Here is a 27946-nt window from a genome sequence, read left to right as displayed (position 1 = left end):
CATTTTAATGCACATCAGTCTTGGATATTAAGGTAGATTTGGGAGGCATACTATGGCAGAAGACAGTGCTAAAGGCTTACAGCTGTCACACAGAGGTAGATTTAAGGAAGGGATCTCCCACACATTACCTGGGCAAGTCTCTGAACTTTCTCAAACCTCATTCTCCTCATTTATAAAAATGGAAATATTAATATATGAGTCAAGGGACACTGTGGGGGATAAGTGAAATGTTATCTGTGGATGGCTTGGGCAGTCCATGGCTTGTACTCACTGCCAGATGAAACATAGCAAAACTATGATAATTATTACTCGAGTATTCCAGGTGCTGAAAATAAAAAGAAAAACCTCACATCCTCTGAGAGGGCCGTTGAATACGATTAGAAAGGGGTGGGTGATGTTGAGGGAAGATTTTGTGGTTATGGTTCCATAAAAAATTGAGATATATTACTTTTCTTATGAAAAGAGGTAGGGCTCCAATTATTTTTTTCCTTCAGAAATAACTGAGCTTAAGTAGAATATTTTTCTTTCATTTAGAAACCTCTTCTAATACTGAGGAGGAATTTTAAGTTAATTTTCATATTCAAAAAGGCATGTTTAAACACATGCTATTTATATCTTCTAAATGATTGAAAATGACCAGGCAGCCCCTTACTAGATTAGATAAGGATGTATGTGATCTGTTAAGTTTCTGAGTGACAATTGCAAAAGGAGATTTATTGCTGGTTATGCAGTTGGACTGATCCTTCCACAAAAAGAAGCTGATACAGTTTATTTTCAATCAGGTCACACACATCCAAAAATCATGTAAAGGTAAGAGCATTTACAAGGTAATTAGAATTTATGTATTTTATTTCCTCTAATTCAGAAGGATAAGTAAGTAGATTACGGTTTTCAAGGAGCAAAGCGCAACTGCAGCATTGTGAAGCGGGGGCTGGAGGTGGGCAGTTTGATTGGGGGCGGGGTGAATGAGTCTAGAGGGAAGCACAGAACCTTTTGTGACTCCAAAGCACTTTGTTTGTCAAAGCTTGAAATGAGCATTTATGAAATAAGGAAGTGACTATTGAAATTAGTGGGAGCCTTGCAAATGGACCAATCCTAATAATTATGTTAAATCAATTTCCTTGCTTTGTCACAAAAAGGTTAATATACTTTATATTAGGACAGGGTCAATTGAAAGTAATTATGTACTATTAGATTTGGAAGATCCACTCACTCTTCTAGTACCCAGTGAATTTCTAAGTTGTTACTGTATCAGTGTATTCAACTAATGTTAACTGATAGTGAATTTATATATGCCCAATTTGGCTTTTTCTTTGGCATTTATGCTTTATAGTCAAAGTTGGAAAAGTATTAAACTGGTATGTTATGTGTTTCTAATTTTTAAAAAAGTTTAGTGATTTTAATACTTTTCCCAGTGAGATGACTCAATGTTTATTTATTTAGGAAATCATTTTTTCTATTTTCTCTCAACCCTTCACCTCCATTCCCCCAAATTCACTTCTATTCTCACCACTAACTTAAAATTTCTGACTCATAAAATTTTCCTAAGCAAATGCAATGACCTTTTTCTTTTTATTCTTATTAAAAAATAATTTAATTTTTGATTTCTCTTGCTGATTTTGACATTAAATCCCTACTTTTTCAATCTTCATTAGCGAATATCTCTGGGAAGATCCTTGAAATGCCAATGGTCTATTATGGATTCAAATTAAATTCAATGTATATGACAGTATTTGAAATTGACCTTTTCTAGACATTTGAGAATTAAGACTGCATATGATCACAAACATGCTAATGCTTTTACTATTGTTTGCTTTCTTTTCCTTTCTAAAAATACATACTCTGACATTTGGATAAAAATCAGTATTATTCAGTGCTAAATTGTAGAGCTATGAGTGTATTAATTTAGGTTGAAGGAAGTGGTAAGGTCCAGTGATTTGAAGAAACTTAATTGATTTTTCTTCCCCAACCCCAGGTGAAACGTCTGAGGAGGCTGATGCTGAGATGCCCAAAATTTATGAGCCAGTTGAATCTTTTGATCAGCTGAAGGAGCGTTTGAATATGTTCCTGCAGCTCTATAACGAGAGCATCCGTGGCGCTGGCATGGATTTGGTGTTCTTTGCAGATGCGATGGTCCACTTAGTCAAGGTCAGTGGCCACGCCCGGTAGCACCCCCCAAAATGACAGACACTTGCCTTTACACCAGAATTTTTTCCCTCCTTTTTCATTTTCTTCTTCTAGGAGAAAATTCAGTTTAAAAATACACCCAATGCTATATTCCAATTTAATTCCTGAACTGAATGCAACATGTCACACCTATAGGTTTAAAATCAGAGCAGGTGTACTTCAGATGTGTGATAAGATAATTTTATTCACTGTTGCTATACTGCTTCCAGCTCAGTGTTTTCACTACATAGAATGAATGTGGTTGACATCTGAGTTCAAAGCACAGGCACAAAGTCTGCTTATATTTTGCATAATGCAAAGGATAACTATAAAAAATAGGGCATTAGTTTTGAGTACATTATGCTAAGTGAAATAAACCAGTCACAAAACCACAAATACTGTATGACTCCACTTATATGAGGTCCCTAGAGTAGTCAATTCATAGAGACAGAAAGAATGGTTGTTGCTGGGGGCTGAGGGGAGGTGAATGAGGAGCGTTTAATGGTACAGTTTTATTTTTGCAAGATGAAGAGTCCTGGAGATGGATGGTGGTGATGGTTGCACAACAATGTGGATGTACTTAATGACACTGGACTATACCCTTAAAAATGGTTAAGATGGTAAACTTTATGTTGTGTGTATTTTACCACAATTAGAAATAATAATTAAAAATAGTGCATAAACAGTTGACTTTGAGCTGGGATGAAAATTCTGTTACAGTGAAATCCACCAGGAAAATACAGTTGCCTTTCTACTTTGTCATATGAGTCGTTACAATTTCCAATCACTGTAATGACTGACCCTCAAAGGTTAGAAGTAAAATATATTATTTACTTGATAACATACATGACCTAATTTATTGATGGTGGGAGATAATGCCATTTAAAATTCGTCGTTGATATTCTCACTTTATTGATGTCAATTATTTTTTCAGACTACATCCTTTTAATTAGAAAGAAGACAATTTGAGTCTGTCTCCCATTACTTAGGCTTAACCATGAGGAACAACCTCATAATCACAAGTTGTCACCTCTAATAATTACAAAATCTTAGAACTGGAGAGGGTTTTAGAGGTTACTTAGTCAACTATCCCTCTGAAAATTGAGGAGGCCGGACTAAGTCAGGGAGAAGGAGGAACAGAGAGTGTGTTCTGGGGTTGGATGTCCCAAGCATGAGGACACTTAGCTTGGAAACTGAATTCTCAGAATCTGAGATATCTACTGAATTATGAGCGCAAATGTTCTTCCAAAGCCAAATATAAATAACATTTTGAATTAGCTCCTAATTTATAGTTGACTAAAAGTCAAAAGGAAGAATGGAGATACTATCATATTTAATGATGAAAAGGAAGAAGACAAAAAGAATAACATTTTCTAAATAAATAATATCAAAGGCAACTTCATGACTAGGTGTCTATGGAGACAAAATCTGATTGGCTTGGGGTTCCATAACAGCTTAAATTGAAATGAGGTTATTTATGTTAGTCTTGTGCTTGAGGATGTTCCCTAGAACTGTCTTTTTTTTCTGGGTTTTGCAGCACAGATGATGCATTTCTTCACTTTGGGTATGACATTTAAGGCATGCGTGCCTCAGAACAGGTCCTTGACTGTGTTTTCCCTCACTCTCCGCCTCTAGTGTGCCTGCTCTGGGATTGGCCAAAGAATCCGTGATTGGAGTTTCTGAGCTAAAATGCTACATTCCTCACTGCTTTCTAGGCCAACCCTCTCTTCTATACTCTTGCTTTCTGTGTACGGTTACATCCAAACTCCGTCATGTGGGTGTGAGCCTTGAAATATGTGACCTAGTTATAAGACATGATAGAAGCCAAGAGACAGGATTGAAGATGAAAACTGCAGCAAAACAGGATGTGATCTGAAACCAAGTGTGTTTCTTAGTCCCTTTCTTAATCAAAATAACAATTTTCTTTTAAAACCAAGAATATCTCTGCAATATCTCTTTTGTCTCTTTGGTTAAAGTTCAAATCATGGTGTGTATTGTTTTTCATGATCTAGTCCTTGCCTACCACTCTACCCCTTGTGGGTGGTGCTCTGCTTAGGGTGTAATCCAGAAAAATCAACTGCTTGTGCTTAAACACATCCTGATTCCAGAGCACCTCATCAATGCTGCATTCCCAGCAGGTGTTGTGTTGTATAGAATTCATCTGTTTGTATTTGTCTTCTCTGCCAGACTGTAAGCTCTGTGAGGGCAGGCACCCACTTTATTCATATTCACAGGATGGAGTATTGCTGAGACAGGCACACTTGTGATGCTTGATAAATAGGTTTAGAATTTAAGCAAGTCCCCAGTATGGCCCTAAACAACGCTTTGCACCTTATTTCCCGATACTTCCATACCTGGTACTGAAGTTCCCATCCCTATGAGAACCCCTCAGGCCTTTTGCTGATTCTGAGACTTTGTGCATCCCATTCCCTCTTCTTAAAATTTAGCCCACTTCCTGCCCAGTGTGCCATTTTCTTTGCATCATAAACTTCTAGTTATCGTTTAAGATCTAGATCAAATTCCAGCTCCACACCTAAGACTCGCCTTCACAAGCAGTGTTGTTTCCTTTGCATTCTTTCCTCCAGTTGCCATCATTCCTATTCACCCCAGCATTCACCATGGGGCATTATTGCATGTTTCCATTAATAGGTCTCTCAGGATGTGAGCACCTGTAAGGCAGGTTGGGCATTATTAAATTTTAAAATATTTGCTAAAGAAATTTAAAAATGAGTATCTCTATGTTACAGTCTATAGATAATAGGACAAGATAGTCCCATTTGAAGTTCTCACTTGACTGTGTTTTCTCTTATAATTTCTGTTTTTAACTAGATTATGAGTTTTTGAGTCTGCTTTTAAAGTCTTCTATTTGTTTGTATATGATCATTTGTCAAATATATTTTAAGGGTTTCTCATGTGCTAGAAACTGGGAATGGAAAATTTTAGTTTAAGACCTAAGCCCAGGTGCAGGAAAAGGTGTTGGGATGAAAGTTCCTTATACTTGATTAACAACAATTATTTAAAACCCTAATATAATCACCAGCATCAACTAAAGGAAATGGTTATGAAAAAAGTTATACATTCTGAAAAAGTTAACCAAGAAACAACACAGGCGATTCTAGGATGGCCTGCAGTAGCTTCTTACCTGTCTTATCTATCTATGCCTCTTGAAGTAACACCAGGGAAAGAATATGAATAGACACTGGCAAAATCCTAAGAATTCTTGCCAGTACCGCTCCTCCCCTGCCTACAGCAACTTAGGAGAGCATCACATGGAGAGGATGAGTAGGAGGCTGGAAGAGCAGAGCGTATCACCTACCAATCTTACCAGGATTGGTTTACCAGGTTCTTAGGGCCACAACAAAAAAATGGTCTCCGTTTCCAAGGGCTCACACTAAATTTGGGGATATAATCCGAAAGCAATGGTAGTCCTGATAGGAATAGGGTATAGCCCCTGCCAGTGGAGGGAATCCTGAAAAAGGATGTTTAACCAAACCTTGTCAGAATGCAGAGCCCAGGTTGTGCCAGAAGGCTTCCGCCAGCAACAGAGAAGTGATCCCTTCTCAGCCCCCATATAGCTTTCTATCATTAGTTTAGAGAAAAGCTGGCATTACAGCAAAACTGCAGGCTCAAACTGCAGTTAGGAGGGAAAGACAGTCATCATATAAGGTGAAAAATGCATCCAAGAGAATTCTACAGTGAATCCCCTTTAGGTGGGGTTGGAGACCTGATGGTGAAAGTGGTTTATCAAATACAAATAAAGCCAAAGAATCATAGACTTTTACCACGAATATGACTTGGAATGGTCTGGGCCTACTGACTGGCATAGAGTGGACTTCTGGTCTACCCATAATCACTTAGTACATAACTTAGGTATCACTGTCTTTGCCAAATAATAAGGAGAGTGTTTATACTTATTTTCTTCTCTTTAAATTCCATCATCTATGCCATATTTTGGAAATTTTCTTGCCTTCTATTTAAACTATGTTAGTTTTCAAATGCAGAGGATACTCTAATTAACCGTGTGTTCTGTATTCCAAGGATACACACTGTTTTGAAATTTCTGTTCTTTTTCTTATCCTACTGAAGTAGATTGGCAAACTAAAAGGAAACCTCAAAGTCCCCTTTATTTCTCTCCTTGAAAACCCAGAGCAAGCCAGAGTCTGGGCTGTCTGATGACTTTTCTCTACTGGTCTCCTCCTATCCTAGTTTCCTAAAGGCACACGCCCCGCTCCCCACCCTGTCCAATACTTCTTAAACATTGTTATATTTCAGAAATGCCTTCATTAGTCCAACCAGTATATCTTTCTATTCTGATCCTAAGACATGTACAGCTTCCAAAATGCTTATACAGGCATACCGTATTTTCTTGCCCTTTGCTTTAATAAACTTAGCAAATATGCAATTCTTTACAAATTGAAGGTTTGTGGCTACCCTGTGTCAAGCAAGTCTATTGGTGCCATTTTTCCAACATTTGCGCACTTCGTTTCGCTGTGTCATGTTTTGGTAATTCTCACAATACTTCAAACCCTCTACCAGCAAAAAGATTATCACCATTGAAGGCTCAGATGATGGTTAGCATTTTTTAGCAATAAAGTCTTTTTCAATTAAGGTATGTACATTGTTTTTTTAGACATAATGCTATTGCAAAATTAATAGTAGAGTGTAAACATAACTTTATGTGTACTGGGAAACCAAAAACTTGCTTTATTGCAATATTTGTTTTATCATGATGGTATGGAACTGAACCTGCAATATCTCCTAGGTATGCCTGTGTTGAATGAATAGGAAAAAAGTGGAATATTTGCACATTAAATGATACATGCTTTTTCTGTTCCATATTCTAGATCTCACGTGTCATTCGTACTCCCCGGGGAAATGCCCTCTTGGTCGGGGTGGGTGGATCGGGAAAGCAGAGCCTGACCAAGTTGGCTTCATTCATTGCTGGCTACACTTCCTTCCAGATCATTCTGACAAGGTAACACGCTTTCACTTTAATTAACCTGAAATGGATTTTGATAAATGGTTCTCAGAAGCCACTCGGAGTTAAGAATGCATTTTTCTTATACATAAGGGAATCATAATCATTTTTCTTCTTGAATGTTGACTTATCATCCTCCCCTTTCAACCTCTGTCATAGACCATGAAAATGTCACATGAATGATTTACTTTGGAAACATTTTAGCCTCTCATTTCAGTGAACAGGTGCCTCTCTGTTTTCATGTTATGCTTGATATGAGTGTTGTGTATATTCCTTTTAGTGCATTTCAGAAGAAATTTGTCCCTACTAAATGTTAATTCAGGTTTCAAGAATGTTATTAAACTGGAAAAACAGATGAAAAGTTTATGCTGATTTACTCATTCATACATTTAAAAATATTCATTGAACACCAACTGTGTGTCAGGCACTGACTCAGTGCTGAGATACACGGTAAGCAAGATAAACCTGGCCTGTGTCATCATGGAATTTACAGCAATTCAATGGGGACAGTTGAGCAACTCACTCAATAAGATGTGATACGTAGGTGCTCTCTCTGATAAGGAAATAAATGCAGACCAGACCAGAGTCTGTTGAAACATGAGGGAAGGACTCCTAATCTTGTCTAAGGGATGATCAGAAAAGGCTTCCTGGAGAAAGAGATGTTTCAGCTGAGACATGAATATGAGTAAGAATTATCTCAGAGAAGAGAAACAGTAAAGAATGTTCCAGACAAAAGGATCAGTACATGTGAAGTTACGTTTGAGGGCCTGGAAGCAGTTAAATATGGCTGGTATATAGCATAAGGTGGGAAGTGGGAAAGGAAGAGACATGGAGGTCTTTGAAGGTATCATAAGGAATTTGGACTTCATCCTAGAGCAGTGGGAAACCATTAACGCATCACCCCTAGGGGAGGCATGTCACATCTGCATGTGGAGAAGGTGGATGGAAGGAGCTAAGCTGGAAGGGTTATAAGCCTGTCTCAGGGATCTCAGCAACAGATGGTGGTGTCCCGAGTGGTGGAGGTGAGAGAGGAGAAAAGAGGGAAGATTCAAGAGATCCTTAGGAAGCTGGAGCTTTTGGACTTGGTACATCCTGGTTCTGGCTTGGGAAACTGGATAGTTGGCGCTGCTACTCATCAGGGTAGGGAAACCTCAGAAGAGTTGTCCTCGGACATGTGTGTGCAGTGCGGGGAGAATTAGGAAGTGGAAAGGGAACATGTAGAGAGGCTAAACAGAACTTCAGGATCAACCAAGATAAGGCGAGAAGCAAGAGGCCAGTTTGGGAAGTGTATTTGGGCTGAATATTATTAGAAGTTAATTTCTAGGTGTGGGAGTCTTGCCTGTCGGGCATTGACTAAGCGTTGGCTTGGAGCTGTAGGGCAAAACATGCTACTGATCTATCTCACTGATGGAGGGCCATAGCCACCTGCTGGGACAAAGGTTGGAAATGATTAAACATTGGGTTTGGAGATCCGGATACTCAAGTTGTTGTTGTTACACCTTTTATTTGGTCTAAATGACTGGATTCTGCTTGGAGAATCAATCTAAAACGTTACTGTGTCTTTCAAGTACTGAAACAGAAATAATTTTAGTTGCTTTGTGTATAATTCTTCTAGTTTGTGGATAGAAGCAAAGTTAGATAAAAGATAACCTGTACAGGAAGGGGATTGAACTCTGAGATTTTTGTTCTTAACATTTTATATAAAACCTTATAGTTTTCAAAGCACTTCTACATGCACAGGCTAATTTGATCTTCAAAAGAACTTTGTGGCTTTGTGGGTTAGCAGGACATATCACAGCTGAGGTTCAGAGAGGCTATGATTTGCCTGAAGTCCCAGATAAACCTGGGAATTAACCGCAAGATTTTTGGTTTCTGGTCTGCCATGACTTTCACTACACCATGCTGCCTCAGAAAAAATACCTTACGAATCCTCTCTTTGTGAATAAATTGGTTCCTCTGCAGGTCATATTGCGACTGCTCCAGTACTGATGAAAAGGAGGGTCAGGGCCTTCCCTGGCTTCTCATAACCTTGCAGAGACGATCCTACTGCCTTAGCCTTTGCATAGCCACATGGCCAAGGCTCAGGAAGCAAGAGCCTCTCCTTTGGGAAGCACAGCCATTTGTTAGATGACTCAGGTCATATTATTTGAGGCAGGGGGGTCCTTGAGATCCAGGGGACTGGACTGAAAGTTTTCCCCATATCACAAGAAGCTGGGGAGAGCTATTTTCCTTTGTCCTGTCCCTCCCTCCCCACCCCTCTTCCTTCCTTCCTTCCTTCCTTCCTTCCTTCCTTCCTTCCTTCCTTCCTCCCTCCCTCCCTCCCTCCCTCCCTTTCTCTATTCTTTCTCTCTCTCTTTCAGGGCACTGTGTCTTTGAAAATTTTTTCTGGTATCTCAGATCTCACTTTTCTAGCAGTCTTAAAATATTGATGCATGGTAGTGGTATTTCTGGTTCTAGGGTTTAGATTTTAAATGTTAAGAAAGCAGAGTATACAAGTTAAATATTTGGTAGCTTTTTAAAAATCAGAAGGCCATTTGCTCTTGTGCTCTGAACTCTGAGTTTATTTAATGAGACAAAATTCAAATAATAATTTAGTGAGTCTGAGTCTCCAGGACTGGAATATTTTAATTTTTACTTTTGGCAGTAATGGGCTACTCTATATTGTCTAACATTTCATGATTGCAAGTTGACTTCCACTAAGTGATTGCTTTGGATGTGAGAGATTTAGAGTGGGATATTTAATAATGTTTCCAACGATTCTACTACAGTGCACTGATTGCTCAGAAAACTCTTTCAAGTGACGTGCAAAGGTGCAATGAAAATAGTTGTGTTGGGGATGAGGAGGGTGCAGTTTACAGTAGGGCATCTCCCTCACCCCATATAATGAAGGCTTGAAATGCTTTAGTTTAGTTTAGTTCAATTTATGAGGTATCTTCTAAAATATCAATTGCCGATGGGTGCTTAGTAAATATTAGAATTTGACATTTCCCTTACCTTTACCAACAAATATTTTCAAAATGAAACATGTATATACATTCTGATGGCATTATGGTGTGGTTAAAAATTATACTTTTGCTTCAGGTTGATTTTTCACTCTAGATGTTTTTTGTGTGTAAAAATATAATGTTTTATAAAATGTGGAGTTTTAAAAATTATTTTAATTTTTGCAAGTAAATGTAATGAACAAGTAACATTTATATACAATAAAATACCTACCTGGTGGCACAATATCAGCATTTTTTTGTTAAACAAAGGGCATAAAGCATTGTTATAAGGGTCTTTCCTTCCCATTAACATATTTTAGCTGATGACACGATGACAATATTTCTTTAGATCCTACAACACATCAAATCTGATGGAAGACCTGAAGATTTTGTATAGAACAGCTGGTCAGCAAGGCAAAGGAATCACTTTTATTTTCACGGACAATGAGATTAAAGATGAATCGTTTTTGGAATATATGAATAATGTTTTATCATCGGGTGAGGTAGGAGCTCATTTATTTTTGATGTGTTTTGCCTCTTCAGGTTCCCTCCAATGTTAGAGCTCTCTGTATTTCCTTCCGTTAAAGTACTGAATAAGTGCTATTATTGGGATTAGGTGATCGGTATGAAGAATGGGTTTTTCTGTTGGGTTTTTGAAGAATAAAACTCCCAATCAAAATGTGGAGCTATGCATTGAAAATGTTACTGAAAGCTCCAAGTGAGAAATGGAAAAACGGAAGAAGAAGGTTGCAAGGAAAGCTGGTTGGATTTTTGATATGTCCATTTACCCCCTTAACGGGCTATGACTTTCCAGCTAGTAATAGAATCATTTGTGTATTTTAAAACACGGTGTATCTCATCTTGAGGACTTTTGTTGATTTTCTAAAGGTGAGTTTAAGGACACAAATGAAGGAAAGAGATTATACATATTGAGCTATATATTTTGATCTGTTTTCATATGCTTGTATTGAATTTGAATGTCTGCACTTTTCTTGAAGGTCTCCAACCTATTTGCTCGCGAAGAAATTGATGAAATTAATAGTGATCTCATATCAGTCATGAAAATAGAGTACCCCAGGCGCCCTCCTACGAATGAGAACCTGTATGACTACTTCATGAGCCGGGTCCGACAGAACCTTCACATCGTGCTCTGCTTTTCGCCAGTGGGGGAGAGATTTCGAAATCGAGCTTTGAGGTTTCCTGCCCTTATTTCAGGATGCACTATTGACTGGTTCAGCCGATGGCCTAAGGATGCCTTAGTTGCTGGTTAGTGTGGTGGAAATTTTTGTATCAGAGTTTCTGGTTTACTCTGTGTGTGTGTGTGCGTGTGTGTGTGTATGTATTTACTGTGTGTGTGTGTGTGTGTGTGTATGTATGTATTTATATTCTGTGCTCTTTGCTGTCTCTCTACTGGATTGAGCCAAAAGGTACTTTGTCCAAGGTTTGAGGATTTTTGCAAGACTGTGCTCTTTCTCCTTTGGCAGCAATTTTCTTCCCAGAGCGTGATTATCAGCGAATGAGATCTTCAGTCTGTGCCCCCTTGGGTTAATTTACAATGAATGATTCTAGTGTTTTCACTGTGGTTGAAAGCTTTGTCTCAGTTGGTCCCCAGGCAGGTTCTGGGACGTCACAGGAGGACCCCGAGGTTTTAATCTCTTTTGTGTTCTTTTTTAAGTGGGTTGGCCAACCTCAGAGTAGTTTAAGCCCAGTATCTCTTGGACGTTTCCTTCTTGTGGCTGCAGAGCTGGAAATCAAAGAGGAAAATGTTATCAGCCATCCTCTGATGGCTTCTGTGCCTGAAAAAGGATGTTAAACAGAGACTTTTATGACTGGAGCCCTTGCTGCTTCTGCTTCTGTCTCATCTTCCATCCTGTGGAACATTAATGTTTCTCTTATTCTATACATGAAATTGAACACAAAAGTTGTATAGGAGATGTTAGAGATCATCCCTTAAGTTTATGGTTTTTTCAGCTTTTGGTGAGAATTTTTCTGCAGTTGTTTTAAAAGAGAGAAATAGTTAGGTCTTACCTCTGACCTATTGTAGCAGAACTTCAGAAGAACCCTGATTCAGGGCAGTTGTTTTCAAACTTTTTGTCTGATTATTGTGTTGTAATAATAATTAAGAGGAGTCTTGTTTTCCAGTAAAACATGACAGGTAGCCCTAATAGATAAAACAGTGAAAAGTAGAGGAGAGGAAGGACTCTGAAGCTTCACCCTTTCACGGTGCTGCCAGCTGCTATTCCCGCATCTGCCCCTCCGGCTATGTGGTACCTAGTGGGAGAACGACTGATTAACCGTCTCCTGCCCTTTATAGATGGAGAACTGGGGACAGTGGAGCTGAAGTAATTATCAGAGGTGCAAGAAGCCAATAGCTATAGCCAGTGTGTGTATATATATACACACACATATATATAGTATATATATATTCTCAGCACACTACTCTTGATAATAATGGTTTTTCTGATCCGTGGCTTTTAAGCACAAAATATTTTAATATATTTGAAGTACAAATGTACAGTGTTGTCTCTTACAAGATTTGAGAAAACACCCATGATTTAAAATTTTAAGTCCTGTTAAAATCTGAATACAACTAAGGGTAAAACTTTAAAATTCCTTGAAGTAGGATATAAATGCAGAGCACAAAACCACAGTAGTTAAGAGCTATTTTAAGTTTACTATGGACTGTGATAATTAGTACGCAAGTGCTTTGTAGAATATCATGTAAGGTATTATTATTAATAATAAAAGTAATTTCAGGTGACAAACACTGTAATACACTATAATTAGGATGACTTAATTTAAATAACGGAGCCCTTCCCGGCAAGTCTTTATTTCAATTGTCCCTTCTATTACAAGATAAAAGGTTGTTCCTTTGTGGATTTCTCACAAATCTTCCCCATTCTTTTAAATCTCATTGCATCAACCCAAGCCAAGATTACATGGAGGGCAGGGAAGCTTTCTTCTCTGTGTCATCAGTTCCTAGCAGGTGTCCTGACTTTCGTGCATGCATCTATCTTTTCGTTTACTCAGAACGTAATTATTGAGCTTCATATGCCATTTATGGAGCCAGGTGTATTGGGGGGCAAGGCAGACTCATTTCCTTGCTCCAGATCCTCTTCCCGGGCAAGCTCATCCACGGGCTCCTGTGTAATATGCCCCATCAATTTTTATCTCTGGTCTCGCCTGTCCTCTGGCTTGAAATCTGTGCACTCAACTGCCTGCTTGATACGTTCTTGTAGATGTTTCATAAGCTCCTTAAACTCAGAATGTCTAAAACTGAACTGGTTCAGCTCTGGTCACTCTATCCCAGGAAGTCCCACAATCGTCCATGAAACTTGGCAACAGAAAGCTCTTTGTCTTTAACACCTTTCTTTTCTTCAACTCTCAAGTCTGCCCCATCACTAAGTCATGTCAACTTTGTCTCCTAAATATTGGTGGAATCTATCCAACTCTTTCCCTTTCACTGGCATCCTAGGCCAAGCTACCGTTGTAACTCACCTGGAAAACTCAAATAGCTTTCTAATGATCCCTCCTCCTCTTTCACCTGTCTCTCATCCATCTCACGCTGCCGACAGAACAGTGAGAAAAACCTAAACTCAGTCATGTTGCTTTCTATTTAAAACCTTCCACCGCTCTTAGGAAAAAGCAGTCTCTAGCTTGGCCTTCACGGCTGGGAAGAGCTGACCCCACCTACCTCCTCAGCCTTACCTGAGGTCACTTTTTCCTCCTGATCTGTTCTCCTTGATTCTTGAATATGGACTTTTTCTTCCCATGCGATGCCCTCCTCCTCCCTTTCTCCCTGAGCCCTCCTCCCTCTGTCTGGATACTCCTGGCTCAGCTAAATGTCACTTCCTCAGGGAAAACTTCCCCTGTTCCCACCCCCTCCCAACACCCCCAAAGCCAGTTCCCCTGTTATATATTTCACAGCACCCTGCACTTTTGCTTCCTGGGACTAACCACAGTTTGCAATTTAAGTACTTAGTTGTATGATTTGATTAATGCTTATCTGTCCTGCTAAACTAAAACTCCATGGGCTCAAGGACTACATATCTTTGTTCACAATTTCAGCAGCTACCAGTATTCAACACCTACAGTGTTCAACCAGTGGATCAGACTGTCAAAATTCATCATCCTTCAATAATATGGCCCTAACTTACTTGCAGTCTTCTCTAATCCAACACAAACCTTCTCTTGTTTTTTTTCAGATATACATCTTTTGTTTGATTTCTGAGCATCCTTCGATCATCTTTATTCTTCCACACATCGTCCCCCTTATCAAGAATCTTCTCTCTCATCTTTGTTTATCTAAGTTCCAAAGCTTAATCAAGACCCATCAGATCCTTCACTCTTCCTTTGTTCACTTAGGAATATTTTTTCCCCCTTTTCTTGAACCTCCTGTATCTTTAGCACTTAAACTTTATATAATGCACCTGGGCATTTCAATCTTTTCAAACCTTTTGATAACCAGTGAGCTTTTGTGACTATGCCTCCAATCTAGTCTACTAAATATTTAGAGCCAGTATACTACATGAATATATAGTACTGTGATAGTCACAGTAGTGGATAAAATAATTATAAGACATGAGACATACCTCCTTTCTTTTATAAATGTAAAATCTTGTTGGGAAAACCAGCATCTACACTTAATACCAACCTGCCTTATGTTATTTTGAAAGAATACCATCTGTAGGTATTTGAAGTACTTCAATACATTTAGGGATTTAAGTGTTATATATTCTTTTTAGAAAATTAGCAGGAAGGTTTCTAGAAAAACCATTTAAATTGCTTTTATGATCCTGATTCTGAATTAAATTATTAGCCCCAGTCACATCAATGAGAAAATATATCATTTTTAGCATATTTCAGTTATATTATAATAAATATTTTCTATAAAAGTATTAAATTATTGTGTATTTTTTTAATTTATTTATTTATTCCTTAAGATATACTTTATTTTAATTTTTAAAAACCACTTTATTGAGGTATGGATGACATAAAAAGATCTGTGCATATTTAATACATACAACTTGACAAGTTTGGACATAAGTATACACCTGTGAAACTATAACCTATGCCATAAACATATCCATTATTACCTCCAAAAGATTCCTCCTCACTTGAATGATGAAGATGATAATGATTGTTTTGTGATAAGAACACTTAAGATCTACCCTCTTAGCAAAATTTTTTAACTATACAATACAGTATGGGTAACTATAGGCACTATGGCATACAAGAAGGTCTATAGGGCTTATTCATATGTATAACTGAAACTTTGTATCTTTTGACTAATACCTCCCCATATCCTCCTCCTAGCCCTTGGCAACCAACAGTCTACTCTCTGCTTCTATGATTTGATTATTTTAGATTCCTCATGTGAGTGACATCATATATTATTTGTTCTTGTTGTCTGGCTTATATCACTTAGCATAATGCCCTCCAGGTTCATCCATGTTTTTGTAAATGGCAGAATTTCCTTCTTTTTTTAAGGGTGAATAATATTCCATTGTATGTAAATACCACATTTTCTTTATCCATTCATCCGTGGATGGACACTTGAGCTGTTTCCATGTCTTGTTTATTGTGAATAATGCTGCAGTGAACATGGGAGTGCAGATATCTCTTCAGGATCTTGATTTCAATTTCTTTGGATATATACCCAGAAGTGGGATTGCTGGATCATATGATAGTTCTATTTTTGACTTTTTGAGAAACCTCTTACTGTTTTCCGTAGTGGCTGTACCAATTTACATTCCCACCAACAGTGTAAGAGGGTTTCCTTTTCTCCACATCCTCTCCAGCACTTATTATTTGTAGACTTTTTGATGATGGCTATTCTGACCGGTGTGAGGTGATACCTCACTGTAGTTTTGATTTGCATTTCTCTAATAACTAGTGATGGTGAGCATCTTTTCATACCTTTTGGCCAACTGTATGTCTTCTTTGGAGAAATGTCTATTTAGATCTTTTGCCCATTTTTCAATGGGGTTGTTTGGTTTTTTGATATTGAGCTGTATGAGCTCTTTGTTTATTTTAGAGATTAATCCCTTGTTGGTTGCATCATTTGCAAATATTTTGTCCCATTCTGTAGGCTGTCTTTTCATTTTGTTTATGGTTTCCTTTGCTGTGCAATAGCTTTTAAGTTTATGTCCCATTTTTTTAGTTTATTTTTTATTTCCATTAATCTAGGAGACGGAGCCAAAAAGATATTGCTGTGATTTATGTCAAAGAGTATCCTCTGTACTATGTTTTCCTCTAGGAGTTTCTCATTGTGGTTTTGATTTGCATTTCCCTGATGATTAGTGATGTTGAGCATCTTTTCATATACCTGTTGGTATTTATATTCGTATATCTTCTTTGGAAAAATATGTTTAGTTCCTTTGCTCATTTTAATCGGGTTGCTTGTTTTTTGCTATTGAGTTGTAGGAGTTCCATATATATATATATATATAAAATATAAATATATATAAAAATATATATATTTAACCCTTTATTAGGTTTGCAAATATTGTCTCCCATTGCATAAGTTGCCTGTTCATTTATTGATTGTTTTTTGCTGTACATAAGCTTTTTAGTTTGTAATCCCACTCATCTACTTTTGCTTTTGTTGCCTGTGCCTTAGGTGTCACATCCAAAAAAATTGTTACCAAGACCAATGTTAAGAAGCTTTTCCTCTACATTTTCTTCTAAGACTTTTATGGTTCAGGTCTTATGTTTAAGTGTTTAATCCATTTTGAGTGAGTTGATTTTTGTGTATGATGTAGGATAAGGGTCCAGTTTCATTCTCTTGCATATGGATATCCAGTTTTCACCATTTATTGAAGAGGCTATCTTTTCACCATTGTGTATTCTTGGCACCCTTGTTGAAGATCATATGACTGTACGTGTGTGGGTTTCTTTCTGGGCTCTCTATTCTGTTCCATTGGTCTACATGGCTGTGTTTATGCTAGTACCATGCTGTTTTAATTTTTGTAGGTTTGTTATATATTTTGAAATCAGGAAGTGATTCTGATTTGTCCTTGCTCAAAATTGGGAGCCTTCTGTGGTTCCATATGAATCTTAGCATTTTTATTTTCTATTTCTGTATAAAATGCCTTCGGAATTTTGGTAAGGGTTGTATTAAATCTGTAAATTACTTCGGGTAGTATAGACATTTTAACAATATTAATTCTTCCAACCTGTGAACCTATGATGTCTTTCTATATATTTATATCTACTGTAATTTTTTTATTAGTGTTTTATAGTTTTCAGTACAAGTCTTTCACACCACTGGTTGAGGTTATGTCTAAGTATTTTATTTTATTTTTTGATGCTCTTGTAAATGGTACTATTTTCTTAATTTTGGGTAGTTTATTCTTATTGTTTAGAGCATTTTTCTAATTTAAAGATACTCAGAAAAAGCCAAGTGTCCTCCTCTTTATTCCACACATACCATAAATACTAGATTTTGTAGTAATTATATTGCTTCTGAAAAAAAGTGAGATTTTTATATGTATGAATTTAAATGGACTGAATCTCTAGATGAAACATTTAAAGAAATATATGCTTTATTTTATTTCTTAAAATTCTTGTCCTTCCCACCATTTAGTAATCTCCGTTTTGGCAAATCTTTGTTTTTATCTTTAAATGGAGTTGTTTTGAATTGCTTCTAAGTATCTGTATTATCTTTATTCTGGTGATATTGTATTTCTTAATGAAACACTGTGATTCCAAAGTCACTACTAAATCAATTAAGTTCATTTAGATTTCTCCAAGGTAAAGATAATAATGTTCTACTAGACTCTGTTTTAAATCAGCACATTATTATTAAAATGAGCCATCCTTATTTGTAACTAAAGTTTCAACAAAATCAATAGCATATATATGGCATATATTTCTTTTCAAAGAAGGCCATTTTAGTTATGTAAATAAACTGGCCCTCTTTGAAAATTATTACTTGATTTATACTATACAAGATTTTGGCCTTATGAGTTAGTCACCACTGCTTCTGCAACTGCTCACAACTAATGGTGTATCATAAAGAGAAATGAGGCAACTGCACACAATAACCACTCAGAAAGTAATACCAACCATATAGTTCCCACTGTTTCCCAGAAAAACTAGCATATTTTGTTTATGAAGCACATTAATCAGAAGATATTTTTGAACTTTGGGCTTCAATGAAAAAATGTTTGTTAACAGTCTAAAAACTCTATATAGTTTTGTTGTATTTGAATTTCTAAATCAAGGTGCTGTAGGCATTGGAATTCATCATCTTGGGCTTTGAATTCCAATTCTCCTACCTAGAGGCAAACTTCTCTAAGCTTCATTTTCCTTGTCTATAAAATATACATAGTGATATCCATCACTTAAGGATATCCTAAGGATTAATTAATAAAGTTTTATGATTTAGGATCTGCCAGGATTAGATATGCTTGCCTTCTGAATGTAGCAATTAAGAATCTGTTTGGCTGTAAGAGAAAACCAGAGCAGCATAAACAAGTAGGTTTTTTTTTTTTTTTTTTTCGTTTTCCTGCTACCAAGAAAGCGCACAGATGTGCAGCCTAGAACAAAGCCAGTGGGGACCTTACTCCTATCTTGCTGTCATCCTTAGGGTGTGCCTCTTGTTCTTATAGGCACAGCAGGGCTGCTGCATCTCAAGGCTTTGTGTCTGTTGGTGTCTCATGAAGCTTTACCTTTTATGTCAGGACAGGATTCTTCCCCAGGGACTTTTGTCTGCATGTCTTTGGCCAGAACTGAGTCACTCCTAGCTACATGAGGGTTTGGAGAATCAAAGACTTTTAGTTGGGCAGATTGTTACTCTGAGCAAAATCAAGATTCTTTTAGTAACAAAGAGAGGGTATGGCTACTGGATAGGCAACTAATGTGCCCTTCTCACTTTATTACTTCAATTCTTTTAATCCAAATGAAGTGGGAATTTGAGGGCACCAAAATTCAGGGACTGAGGCCATTGTACTCCCTTCTATCCCACACATCCATCACCTTATTCTACATCAAGTGAAGTGAACAAACAATACCAGTATATAACCTATACCAACCTCAGACATCAGCCTAAAGTTGGGGACCCAAAACTGGCATTGCTGCCTTGGTGATTGGATATTGAAGATGACTAAAGGGTTTTCCATGACCTTTTGTCTGACTCTCAGCAGGCTTGGGTAACCCTAAGAGGAACTGGTCCTTTTTTTAACCTTTCCTGCATTAGAGATTGTGGGTCTATGGAAAAATATACTTAGAATCCATTCCATTTTTTTTTTCTTTGACTTTTTGGAGACACAAAACGACAACTTGCTAAATAAAGAAAAAAGTCACCATTATTGATACTGTCTGTTCGTGTAAAGATAAAAATCATTACATGGTAAATACAAGAAAGTTTTCAGAAAGTGGGGATGTCCCTGAGAATATCCCATAATGCCAGGTAAAGCACTTGGTATCATGCCTGGCACATAGTAAATATTGCTGCCATTGTGGTTAAAACCTACAAACAATTTGTCATAGGCAAGAATAGTTCATATGTTTCCAATAACCAGACTTAAACTTCCTAGAATTTAAATTATTCTTTATAGTGGTTGCTTAGCTCATATGAAAAAATGACTTCTGAGTGTCTTAATTTATTGCCTTTCATTGTCTACAGTAAACTATATTTGTAACCAAGCTGATAAATTGTCTCTATTATTTACATAGATGTAAATACTACCCCACAATTACATCATTAAGAACTTAATTTAGTGATCAATTACTAACAGTGAGAAGATACCATTTTTTAATTTCTCTGCTAGCTATCACCTGATAGGTTTTTTCACTCCATTCCTTCTCTTTCTCTCCCTCCTTATTGGCCATATTTGTATTTGCAGCTCTTATGTACATTTTTCAATACTTTTAGCGATTTTAAAGGAAATCCGTAGGCCATTTTCTTCTAAGATGAATAAAGATGGTTGTGACAATTTTTAACTGGGTTATGTATAACCCTTGTAAATTCCTTGGAATGGAGACCAAGTTTCATAGTGGTGGGTGCTTAGCACACACTCTACGTATATGTGATGATGGATTAGCTCTGACTTTATGGGCTATTCTTATAATAAGAAATGTTGTCTTAGAATTGGTCCCATGTTTGGCACTGTTGGGAAGATAAAGGTCTACAACAGAAGATTTTTACTCATACATTTTTAAACGATACCATAAATTAGAATTGACTACAGATGGCCAGCTGCCACATTTAAGAATAAGATGGCCAAGGCATAAAAAAATTTAGTGATGAACATTCCACATGCCAAATGCAATCAGAGCCTGGGGGAATTAAGGTTATGGAAGGTTCTGAGTTAAAAAAAATAATAAATGGGGTTGTTAAATATGAATACCAGGTGGACACTGATTTCTGAGTTATTTGTACCACTTTTGTCCTTACGTAAACCATAAAACAGTCTGGCTGCTGACCAGAACCTGCAGCTGCGTAGAAGAGACTTCTTTGTACATGTACCAGAAAACAAAGAATTATGATAGGCTTAAAGTCTGTTATGGTTTTGTACATGAAAGGGAAAATAAAATTGTTGATGTCATAGGCCTGGGGCCAAAAATGCTGACACATATCTACCTAGCTGAGGCTATAAAAATGGCATGTATTCCTAAGAATTGTCTTAAGTTTTTAAAAATATCCAGTTAACTTTTTTTTTTTTTTTTTTTTTTTTACTTTTCGGCCATGCTGCATGGCATGTGGGATCTTAGTTCCCCGACCAGGGATCAAACCCGTGCCGCCTGCATTGGAAGCGAAGAGTCTTAACCACTGGACAGCCAGGGAAGTCCCAACTTAAAAAAAATTTTTTTTAAATTGCAGTATAGTTGATTTACAATGTTGTGTTAGTTTCTGCTGTACAGCAAAGTGAGTCAGTTATACATATACATATATCCACTTTTTTTTAGATTCTATTCCCATATAGATCATTACAGAGTATTGAATAGAGTTCTTTGCATTATTCAGTAGGTTCTTATTAATTATCTATTCTATATATAGTAGTGTGTGTGTGTCAATCCCAATCTCCCAATTTATTCCTCCCACCTCTTTTCACCCCTGGTAACCATAAATTTATTTTCTACATCTGTGACTCAAGCCAGTTAACTTTTTTTTTTTTTTTTTTTTTTATTTATTTACTTATTTATGGCTCTGCTGGGTCTTCGTTTCTGTGCGAGGGCTTTCTCTAGTTGCGGCGAGTGGGGGCCACTCTTCATTGCGGTGCGCGGGCCTCTCTGCGCGGGCCTCTCACTATCACAGCCTCTCTTGTTGCGGCGCACAGGCTCCAGATGCGCAGGCTCAGTAACTATGGCTCACGGGCCTAGTTGCTCCGTGGCATGTGGGATCTTCCCAGACCAGGGCTTGAACCCGTCTCCTCTGCATTGGCAGGCAGATTCTCAACCACTGCGCCACCAGGGAAGCCCCCAGTTAACTTTTAAAATGGTAATTCTCTTTCATATTTCACATGCTGTTGTCTTTATTCTTTCTAGTGTCTGAACACTTCCTCTCTTCCTATGATATTGACTGCAGTTTGGAAACCAAGAAGGAAGTGGTCCAGTGCATGGGCTCCTTCCAGGATGGGGTAGCTGAGAAGTGTGTTGATTATTTCCAGAGATTCCGACGTTCTACCCATGTGACACCCAAATCATACCTCTCCTTTATTCAGGGCTATAAGTTCATATATGGAGAAAAGCACGTGGAAGTGCAAACTCTGGCCAACAGGTAAGTGTGAGGGTCAAATACAAAGTTATTTTAAAGCAACAGCTTTTAACTAGGGGCAAATTTGCTCCTAGTGGACGTTTTGCAATAACTGGAGACCTTTTTGTTTGTTACAGCTAGGGTGGAGGGGGTGGAGAGGTGCTACTGGCATCAGAAGAGTTAGGGGTCAGGAATGCTGCTAAACGTCCTAACGGTGCACAGGACACCCCTCCACTGCAAAGTGTTATTCAGCCCCGAATGCCACTAGTGCTGAGACTGAGAAACCTTCCTCTCAAGTTTGTTCAAAGGATTATTCCCTGGTCGCTAGGGGCTTTATTCTTGCCCAATAGGATTAAATGTTGCCAAGTTTTCATGTGGCCTCCCACTTTCTATAATATTGCATGACAATAATAGAAACCGTGGAGCTGGAGGAAAGCTGAGAATACAGACATCCCCTCCCCGCTCTACTCATCTCTTTCTTCCTGCACATTCTGAGTGTCTGGGATAGAAAAGTCTGCTTGATGCTTATGTTCTCTGCATAGTAAACAACCCTATTCACTGAAGTTTGTTCCCAATTTCCCTGCTCTGCCTTGCTCTTTTCTGAACACTTACATCTTCTGCCTGAATATAGCCAAGAATCAGCCAAGGTTGTTACATAAGGGACCTCTGGGTGGGTGATTGGACTGAATGACTCTGAGGACTCCTGTCTTTAAGATCACATTATTTCAGTGTCAGGCAGGCAGTTGGGCCCTTCACGAGGCTGTTCTGATGGCTTTAAATTTGTTGCTTTTCTTGATCCCAAATCTTTCTTCTTTTCACTTCATTGGTCTCGTTAGAAAAACAGAAGTTATTTATTTCCCTTTCTCCATGATAAGACTTCAAGCATTTGAAGTCTATTGTCTTTTAGCTGAAGTTCATTAAGCATGTTTCCTGCATGAGACAGATTCTAGACACTGTCGTTCCTCATGTCACGCAGTGGTCTTAGCAGACTTAGTCTTTTCACACATGGTCTATGAAGAACATACAAGTGTCTTTAGTCTGGAATCAAGCCTGGACATTTATTCTCTTTGTCAAGCCCTCTCGGGTTTGCTATTGTATATATATTATTCTTCAAATATGACCATTACTATATACATCAATAGACCAGTGCTTAGAAAATGTGGCCAAGAACCACACATTTTACACTCCCCACTTGGATTTTTAATCTCAGAATGAATACTGGATTGGAAAAGCTAAAAGAAGCTTCGGAGTCTGTTGCAGCCCTGAGCAAAGAATTGGAAGTGAAAGAAAAGGAGCTCCAAATGGCCAATGATAAAGCCGACACAGTGAGTAGACATTGACACGTGGACCGTATTCACTTTGAATTCGCAGCTCATAAATGTTACTGATGTATGCTCCTTCACTAAATTATAACCATGGAAGTACAAATTATTTATTTCCATTAGGATACCATACTCTTAATTCTATGTACGAAGAATTGTGTAAGTGGACAAAATCAAGGCAAAAATGTGCATTTCCAGTTGGGTCTTTGGTAATTTTTGATGTACTTTTTTGTTTTATATTAAATTAGGTCTTAAAAGAAGTGACAATGAAAGCACAGGCTGCCGAAAAGGTCAAAGTTGAGGTACAGAAGGTGAAGGACAAAGCCCAGGCCATTGTTGACAGCATCTCTAAAGATAAAGCCATTGCTGAGGAAAAACTGGAAGCAGCAAAGCCAGCGTTAGAAGAAGCAGAAGCAGCCTTGCAGGTATGCCTTTGTGATATAACAGATGCCACCTTTTAGGGCCTTGGAGGAAGATTAAGGCAGAAAAGATGAATAACAACAAGGAAATGTTCTACTGCTTCAGATGAAAGCTCTTTCTACTGGAATGATTTCAAGTAATATTTTCTGCTTGGAGATGTTATTTGATATTTTTAGATATTGCACATGGCTCTTCACATCTCATCTTCCTCACTTATGAATGATGGGCAGTGTCATATAATGGTGATCTGGCGTCCTGGGTTCTCATTTCAACTCTGTAACCAATAAGCTATGTGACATTGGGAAAGTCACATAAAATCTCTAAAATAACATTTTTTTTTTCACTCATTCATTGTGGACGTTGGAGTAGGTTGGTAAGATACAACATTCTCTGAGTGTGTATATGAATTATCCAAATAAAGGACTACTGATCTAACGTACCACATTAATGTCAGAGTTCCAACACAGTTACTCAGTGTGATTGTGTGGCAAGAACAGAAATAGTGAAATTAGGAAAGAGGTTGGGTTCAGAGAAAATATGTTGAGTTTAGTGAAATAGGCCACACCTTCAAGGGCTGGTCGAGTTTTGAAGACCCAATTTGAGACGTTTTGGACACACGATTGCTTTTACTTTAGTCTTACTCAACTACTGCCTTATGTTATTGATTCCTGGCTTAGAATGTGGCTGAAGAAATGGAACACTGCTGATCTGTCCACTGCTAATTCAAGTTATAGAACCTCAACTGAACATGCATCATTACTTGATAATGTAATTATTATTTTTCACCACCTTCTCAGCACACCACCTGAAACACTTCTAAATGCTTTTGATCCAAGTTAAGTCTTTAAGCTTTCTGAGTCAATATACAACATACTGTATAAGAGAATTTCTACTCTTTTGAGACAATGAAGATATTGCCTTCTTTTTTTATCTTTCCAATTTTCACACTACTCTTTTATGTGATATATCTTTCCTTATTTTTTCTCCATCCCTCCTTGCACTGGCTAAACTGTCCTTCGTAATCCTTGGCGTCCTCCAGGGTCTTTAGTCTCTCAGATTGGTGGGTACCTCATCTCCCCTGCCCCACTTTTAAAAAGCCAATTTATGAAGGTAAGATTGACGTATAAAAAGCTGTACGTATTTAATGCGTATAGCTCACTGAGTTTGGGATGAGTGTACACCTATGAAACCATCACCATCTTCAAGGCCATAGACATATCCATCAATGCCCAAAGTTTCCTCCTGCTCCCTTTATTATTACTACTATTTTTTTGTGATAAGAACACAGCTTAAGCTCTACCCCCGTAACAAATTTTAAGTATACAATAAAGTATTGGTAACTATGGGCACTATGCTATGTAGTGGATCTCTAGAATTTATTTATCTCGCATAACGAAAACTATGTACTCTTTTAAAAAAATTTTTTTAACCTTTTTATTGGAGTATAATTGCTTTACAATGGTGTGTTAGTTTCTGCTTTATAGCAAAGTGAACCAGTTATACATATACATATATCCCCATATCTCTTCCCTCTTGCGTCTTCCTCCCTCCCACTCTCCCTATCCCACCCCTCTAGGTGGTCACAAAGCACCGAGCTGATCTCCCTGTGCTATGAGACTGCTTCCCACTAGCTAGCTATTTTACATTTGGTACTGCATATATGTCTATATATACACTACCACTCTCTCACTTTGTCCCAGCTTACCCTTACCCCTCCCCGTGTCCTCAAGTCCATTCTCTAGTAGGTCTGCGTCTTTATTCCCGTCTTGCCCCCAGGTTCTTCATGACCATTTTTTTTTTTTTTAGATTCCATATATATGTGTTAGCACACGGTATTTGTTTTTCTCTTTCTGACTTACTTCACTCTGTATGACAGACTCTAGGTCCATCCACCTCACTACAAATAACTCAGTTTCGTTTCTTTTTACGACTGAGTAATATTCCATTGTATACATGTGCCACATCTTCTTTATCCATTCATCTGTCGATGGACACTTAGGTTGCTTCCATGTCCTGGCTATTGTAAATAGAGCTTCAATGAACATTGTGGTACATGACTCTTTTTGAATTATGGTTTTCTCAGGGTATATGTCCAGGAGTGGGATTGCTGGGTCGTATGGTAGAAAACTTTGTACTCTTTGACCATCACCTTCCCATTTGCTTCTTCCTCCAGTCCCTGGCAACCACCCTTCTACTGTCTGCTTCTATGAATCTGTTTTAGATTACACATATAAATGAGATCGTGCAGTATTTGTCTTTCTTTTTAGCTTATTTCACTTGGCATAATGTCCTCCAGATCCATCCATATTGTTGCAAATGGCAGGATTTCCATTTTTTTTAAAGGCTGAATAATATTCCATTGTATGTAAATACCACATTTTCTTTGTCCATTCATCCGTCAATGGACATTTACGTTGCTTCCATTATCTTGGCCATTGTGAATAATACTGCAGTGAACATGGAGGTGCAGATATCTCTTCAAGATCCTGGACCTCATCCTCCCCCCGCCCCTTTTAAGGTACTCTGGCTTCACCGAGAGTCTCTGATCAACAGAGAAGACAATGATCGTGTAACTTCTAAACCTTTATTGAACTCATGATGCCTAACAGCATCATAGGAACTGAGCATATGGTATCTCAGTTCTTACACGTTTACATTTTCCCAAGATTTAAAAAGCTTAGCATTTGTTTTGATATTATAAAATATTTTCCAGTATCCTTCTAATTTAGTACTCTCTACCACTAAAATATTCAACATAATCATCAATGCAGAAATGTGTGGGAACAGGGGTAAGGTGAAGGGATATATAGGAGAGGTTTTCAATAATTTCCTTCATTGGTTCTGTCTCCATTTTATTGCCTCTTTATGAGCTTTTGAAATCTTGAAGTCTGGTATACTAATTTATACTAAGAAAGTTCTGGGTACATCCAAACTCTCTTTTGGCATCAGGCCACGTAAATCTACACAACAAATAAGGTAACAGCAAAGACTGTGTCTCATCCTATCTCAATGCTCATCTGACTTGACACAAATATATATAAATATGTATTTATATATAACAGCCATATTGCTTTGCCTGCAGAAAAAAACAGGAATCTAATACTTAGCTGAAATAGGTTGCACTTCAGATATACTCCTCTCCCGGACTCTTTTTACCTGGGTACCTAACATAATTGAGCCCAATTCTGTTTGAAAATTCCCCCTTTTAAAGCTAAAGTGAAAATAAACAAATAGGACCTAATCAAACTTATAAGGTTTTGCACAGCAATGGAAACCATAAACAAAACAAAAACACAACCTACGGACTGGGAAAAAATGTTTGCAAATGATGAGACCAACAAGGGCTTAATTTCCAAAATATACAAATGGCTCATATAGCTCAATATCAAAAAGACAAACAACCCAATCAAAAAATGGACAGAAGATCTAAATAGACATTTCTCCAGAGAAGACATACAGATGGCCAACAGGCACATGAAAAGATGCTCAACACCACTAATTATTAGAGAAATGCAAATCAAAAATACAATGAGGTACCACCTCACAGGGGTCGGAATGGCCAACATCAAAAAGTCTACAAATAATAAATGCTGGAGAGGGTGTGGAGAAAAGGGAACCCTCCTACATTTTTGGTGGGAATGTAAATTGGTGCAGCCACTATGGAGAACAGTATGGAGGTTCCTTAAAAAACTAAAAATAGAACTACCATATGACCCAGCAATCCCACTACTGGGCATATATCCAGAGAAAACTATAATTTGAAAAGATACATGCACCCCAATTTTCACTGAAGCACTATTTACAATAGCCAAGACATGGAAGCAACCTAAACGTCCATCGATAGAGGAATGGATAAAGAAGATGTGGTATATACATACAATGGAATACTACTCAGCCGTAAAAAAGAATGAAATAGTGCCATTTGCAGCAACGTGGATGGACCTAGAGATTATCATACTAAGTAAAGTAAGTCACACAGAGAAAGACAAATACCATATGATATCACCTATATGTGGAATCTAAAATATGGCACAAATGAAATTATCTATGAAACAGAAACAGACTCACAGACACAGAGAACAGACTTGTGGTTGCCAAGGGGGAGGTGGGGGAGGGTTCGATTGGGAGTTTGGGGTTAGCAGATGCAAACTATTACATATATATGTATAACTGAATCACTGTGCTGTACACCTGAAACTAACACAGCATCGTAAATCAACTATACTTCAATAAAGTAAATTTTAAAACAAACAAACAAATAAAAAGCTAAAGTGAAATAAGCATGTCCAGCTCTTTTATATCCACTTTAATTTGATCCTTCTTTCCCTATTGGCAGGTATTATATTTCTCGCCTTTCTTTTATAGCCAAGCATCT

General features: G+C 37.7%; 1 protein-coding gene across 9 annotated transcripts in view; it reads left to right on the top strand.

The window, feature by feature from the left end:
• The window catches only part of DNAH5 (dynein axonemal heavy chain 5), a 312149-nt gene that overhangs the window by 222909 nt on the left and 61294 nt on the right, over positions 1-27946 (top strand). For all 9 annotated transcript variants that reach the window (XM_057539913.1, XM_057539912.1, XM_057539910.1 and 6 more), the window contains 7 exons: positions 1976-2148; positions 7011-7141; positions 10478-10631; positions 11127-11394; positions 21622-21853; positions 23040-23154; positions 23400-23576. In XM_057539913.1, coding sequence (XP_057395896.1) covers positions 1976-2148; positions 7011-7141; positions 10478-10631; positions 11127-11394; positions 21622-21853; positions 23040-23154; positions 23400-23576 — 1250 coding nt within the window. The remainder of the gene's footprint in view (positions 1-1975; positions 2149-7010; positions 7142-10477; positions 10632-11126; positions 11395-21621; positions 21854-23039; positions 23155-23399; positions 23577-27946) is intronic.

This window comes from Balaenoptera acutorostrata, chromosome 2 (assembly GCF_949987535.1).
Source record: "Balaenoptera acutorostrata chromosome 2, mBalAcu1.1, whole genome shotgun sequence".
Classification (NCBI taxonomy): domain Eukaryota; kingdom Metazoa; phylum Chordata; class Mammalia; order Artiodactyla; family Balaenopteridae; genus Balaenoptera; species Balaenoptera acutorostrata.
Note: the sequence above shows the minus strand (reverse complement) of the source record. Positions and strands in the feature narration are given on the sequence as shown.